This window comes from Coregonus lavaretus (assembly GCF_964263955.1).
Source record: "Coregonus lavaretus genome assembly, chromosome: 28".
Classification (NCBI taxonomy): domain Eukaryota; kingdom Metazoa; phylum Chordata; class Actinopteri; order Salmoniformes; family Salmonidae; genus Coregonus; species Coregonus lavaretus.
This window is the reverse complement of record NC_140015.1, coordinates 24,562,865-24,568,080: the sequence shown is the minus strand read 5'-3', so window position 1 is coordinate 24,568,080 and position 5,216 is coordinate 24,562,865. Positions and strand designations below refer to the sequence as shown.

General features: G+C 50.0%; 1 protein-coding gene across 1 annotated transcript; it reads left to right on the top strand.

The window, feature by feature from the left end:
• Positions 1-681: 681 nt before the first annotated feature.
• LOC311103617 (leucine-rich repeat-containing protein 4B-like) lies at positions 682-4,623 on the top strand (the record flags this gene model as incomplete). Its single annotated transcript, XM_084145215.1, has 2 exons — positions 682-951; positions 2,662-4,623. Exons 1-2 carry the CDS (start codon positions 706-708, stop codon positions 4,621-4,623), a joined length of 2,208 nt encoding a protein of 735 aa, XP_084001341.1. The 5' UTR covers positions 682-705.
• Between the last annotated feature and the right edge of the window lie 593 nt (positions 4,624-5,216).

Sequence of the window (5,216 nt, the reverse complement as noted above, 5' to 3'; positions counted from 1 at the left end):
TAACATAGTCATGTGTTTTAGGATTACAACATTACTTTTCATTCCAAGGGCGGACAGTAACCTGAAATGTATGATCCAGAGTTGCAATATTGTAAAGATTTATGTTGTATGATGACACTGCTGTTCACTATCGTGATTTACTGTAAGACTTGACCTTTACTAATGAGAAATGGCACACACCTTTTAAGGCTTCTTAAGTTATGCACAGGATTCACAGTCCCTTCGGAATAGCGTATACCTGGAAGAATAGTTTTGCTCAGTGTAAACGTTTCTAAACAATTGGAGAAGCATGATATACTGTACTATTTCTAATATCTGTGTTCTCTCTCTCTCTCTCTCTCTCAATCTCTCTCTCTCTCTCTCTCTCTCTCTCTCTCTCTCTCTCTCTCTCTCTCTCTCTCTCTCTCTCTCTCTCTCTCTCTCTCTCTCTCTCTCTTTCACAGTAACTCGTGGATTCTTCTCAAAGGCCCCACTCAAATCCCTAGACGACAGAAAAAAAGGAGTAACATCTGTTTATGCACATATTTCTGTTAAAACCCCCCTGGAAAAAACTGAGATTGACGGAAGATAAAACACATTTAAAAATGAAACATTAAAAGGAACAAATTGCCACTGGAGAAACTAAGCAAAGTCGACCTGGTTGAGGAATCCATCATCTCGGGAACAACATCTTCGGAGAAAGGGCAGGGTCATGTCCCAGTTGCCATGCGCATCACCACGGTGACCTGCCTTCCCTGCCCCTCCCCCCTCCTCCTCCTATTGGTCCAGCTGCTACTGCGGGTCCTCCTCCCTGGGCCAGAATTTGTAGGGGCCGCCTCCCCCTGCCCCACCCATTGCAGCTGCTCCAATCAGGCCAGTCGAGTCATCTGTACAAGACAGAGTCTGGATGGGGTGCCTGAGAGCATATCAGTCAACACACGATACCTCAACCTGCAAGAGAATTCAATAGAGGTAAATATGGACTGTACTGAGCATTATCCACTATGTTAATTTATTTTGTTTGACTGTGTGTGTGTGTGTGTGTGTGTGTGTGTGTTTATGTGTGTGTGTGTGTGTGTGTGTGTGTGTGTGTGTGTGTGTGTGTGTGTGTGTGTGTGTGTGTGTGTATGTATTTGTATGTGTGTGTGCGTGCGTGTCCATGCATGAGTGTGTGCGTGCGCATGTACTGTATGTTGGTAAGCATTATGTAAATGCCTGTTTTTACATACTTGTTTCAATGTAATTACCTGTCATTCACTCATAATTACCGTGGAATAATGCCTATGTTCTACAAAGTGTTCCCCAACCGTTTTGCAATTCAAATGGAAGGTCATGTTAATATGGAAATGAAACAGTAACACAGCAAACAGCAAAAAAACAGGAACACATGTGTTATCAGATTGTATGTCAGAACCCCAAGGTAGTTGTTGTTGTTTTACAGCTGCACTGGGACACTCCATTTAACCCCAGCTTCCCAATGTGAACTTCCTCATAATGTAAACCGTGTAATAGAATAAATATTCCCGCTGTTTTCAGTTTATGCATTTAGGAACTTTGCGCTCAGAAATGTGCTGCACTCTAGATATGTCTAGACAACTTCACAGACACGAGGTTGCTGAATACACTAAGCCCATTTGTGAATTTGGATATAGAGTCTTTTAGGCTAATGCTCATTAGTTTTGGCAAAGTTTGTGGCAAAGCAGTAAACTGACTGCAGAGATAGGAAGTGGACAAACAGCCATTCTATCTCACTCAGAGAGGCAGATGATTGAACTGCGTATGATGGCAACAGAAAGAAAGGGAACATCAACCCTCATGGTTTGGTCTTACGGAGTTAAAGAGATGCAGCTTGTTAAAATATAAAATAAATAAATAATAACACTATTCATTACGCCTCCCTCTTAGCCAACGGATTCTGATTGGGTTTGTTGTATCCCGAAGCCCCACTTGAAATGATTAAAAATCTAAAAATATTGTAACACCTGGAGGCATCCTAGATTCTCTGTCTTATTTTTTCTCCTCTCCCCCAAGTACCCTGAGAGTAAAGCTTTGACAGCCCCCACTCCCCTCTTAAACACCCCCACCCTCCCTATCACCCTCCCCCCTCCTGCTCCACATAAGGAGGATGCATTGGCCTGGCTCCAGGAGCTTCTCACTGCCTCCCTCACTGAGAGCATTGGCCACACATATCTCACACAGCCATAGATTTAAAGGGATTTCAGTCCCGCTCACTAGCTGTGTGTCTGACGCCTGGCCAAATTAGCTCAATTTGGACAGACCAGATACTAGTGTGGGGTGTCCAGGGGTCCACCCAGTCCAAGTGCACCAGCAAACATATTCTCTCTGAGAAAAACAACCATGTCTGTTGTCTGTTAATTTAGCATAACGGATATACCACAATTGATCATTTTAGCCTCCACCATTTGGAGGTGTGAAATTCTGTGTTCATAATTTTTTTGTAGTGTTGTGAATTTTTATTTGGCTCATATCAGTGATTTTAAGTTTTTGTTTTCTTTCGCTGTAAGATTTGAGTTCCGATAGTTTCTCTGCATTCACACCTGTGCTATTGCTTTCACACTACCCAGCTGTCCCAGGCACTGGAGCTGCACCCTGTTTACACAGTCTAGTCACTCTTTATGGTGTGAGATATTAACATTCTCCCTCTTCCTCTCTCCCCACCAGGTTATCAAGTCAGACACCTTCAAGCACTTGAGGCACCTTGAGATCCTGCAGCTGTCTAAGAACAAAATCAGTCAGATTGAGGTGGGAGCATTCAATGGCCTGCCCAACCTCAACACGCTGGAGCTGTTCGACAACCGCCTCACTCTGGTCCCCTCACAGGCCTTCGAGTACCTCAGCAAGCTGCGGGAGCTGTGGCTACGGAACAACCCCATCGAGACGCTGCCGGGCTACGCCTTCCACCGCGTGCCCTCGCTACGCCGCCTGGACCTGGGAGAGCTCAAGAAGCTGGACTACATCTCAGACGCCGCCTTCGTGGGCCTGGTCAACCTGCGCTACCTGAACCTGGGCATGTGTGGTCTGAAGGACATCCCCAACCTGACGGCCCTGGTGCGTCTGGAGGAGCTGGAGCTGTCTGGGAACCGTCTGGAGATCATCCGGCCTGGCTCTTTCCAGGGCCTGGTGTCGCTCCGTAAACTGTGGCTCATGCACTCGCAAGTGAAGGTCATCGAGCGCAACGCCTTCGACGACCTGAAGAACCTGGAGGAGCTCAACCTTTCCCACAACTCCCTGCACTCGCTGCCCCATGACCTCTTCACTCCACTGCACCAGCTGGAGCGGGTGCACCTCAACCACAACCCCTGGGTGTGCAACTGTGACGTGCTGTGGCTCAGCTGGTGGCTAAAGGAGACAGTGCCCAGTAACACCACATGCTGCGCCCGCTGCCACGCTCCCCCAGGCCTGAAGGGCAGGTACATCGGGGAGCTGGACCAGAGCCACTTCACCTGCTACGCTCCCGTCATCGTGGAGCCGCCCACCGACCTCAACGTTACCGAGGGCATGGCTGCAGAGCTGAAGTGTCGCACGGGCACCACCATGACCTCGGTCAACTGGCTCACGCCCAACGGCACCCTGATGACCCACGGCTCCTACCGGGTCCGGATCTCCGTCCTGCACGACGGTACGCTCAACTTTACCAATGTCACGCTGAGGGACACGGGTCAGTACACCTGCATGGTGACCAACTCGGCTGGCAACACCACAGCAACCGCCGTGCTCAACGTCACTGCTGCCGACGTTGGCGTCAGCTACTTCACTACTGTCACCGTGGAGACGGTGGAGCCCAACGAGGGCCCGACAGTCTACGCGGGTGTCATGAACAGCCACAACGAGTCATACGTCATTACCCCATCTGGCCACCAGTGGAGGGGGGGGGTCCCTACCACCGCCTCCTCCCTGTCAGCCTGGTCCTTGTCCTCGTCCCGGGCCACCCGGCCCACCTTTACTGTGTCCATCACTGCCGAGACGGGCTACTCTGGCCTTGACGACGTGATGAAGACCACCAAGATCATCATTGGCTGCTTCGTGGCCATCACCTTCATGGCGGCCGTGATGCTGGTGGTCTTCTACAAGCTGAGGAAGCAGCACCAGCTGCACAAGCACCACGGCCCCGCCCGCGCCATCGAAATCATCAACGTGGAGGACGAGATTGGCGCCGGTGCCGGCGGACGCGGGAGCGGCATCTCGGGGGGAGGCACCATCTCTCGGGATGGAGGCGGAGGGGGAGGAGTAGGAGGAGGGCAGAGCCTGAGGATGCACCACCCGGAGATGGTCAACCTGCCCAACCTGGCCAGACAGGAGCACCTCAACCACTACTACAAGGCACACCACTTCAACAACAACATGATGGGCCTGGGCATGGGCCTCAACAACAACAACAATCCCTCCCTCTCCCTCTCCCCCTGCTCCCAGACCCAGAGCACCCCCAACTCCTGCGCACAGGGACCCACCTCCACCAGCGGAGGCACCCCCACGGGTGGCTCGCTGCCCTCCCCCGTGCCCCTGCCCCAGCTGGGCATCCACAGCTCTCTGAAGGGGCTCTTGGGGAAAGGCCAGAACCCTCAGATCGAGCCTCTGCTCTTCAAGAGTGGCTCCAAGGAGAATGTGCAAGAGACTCAGATCTGAGAGAAAGACAGAGACAGATGGAAAAAGAGAAAGAGATGAAGAGACAGAAAAACAGGGAGATGGAGGGAGAGAGAAAGAGGAGTCTGATTGTACTATCCCCATGGCCATATTTTGATAGGAAGTGTAGTCAGGCAGAATATGAATATTACATAGACACTACTTTGTATGGTTAGTGCATAGAGAGAGAGAGAGAGAGAGAGAGAGAGAGAGAGAGAGAGAGAGTCAAGGGGGGAGATTGTTCTCACACCTCTACTGTGTCTGCTCAACACCCGTCCAAGCATTAACATTAATCTTCTGAGACACTCCAAGACACACACACACACACACACACACACACACACACACACACAGCCCGACACAACGACAGGAACACTCTTTCAGCTAACACATACACAGTGCATTATGAGATTGACAACTATGTGCCAAACTTGCGCATATCTGTGTCAAAGTAAAAGCCCTCACAATCTATATATCCATTTAGCAGCATTCCCAGACTGAATCAGGTGACCAGGTTCAATACTCAGACACAATAAGAATCACGACGGTTATAACTATATACAGATCACCATGTACAGTATATATAGAGATAAGAT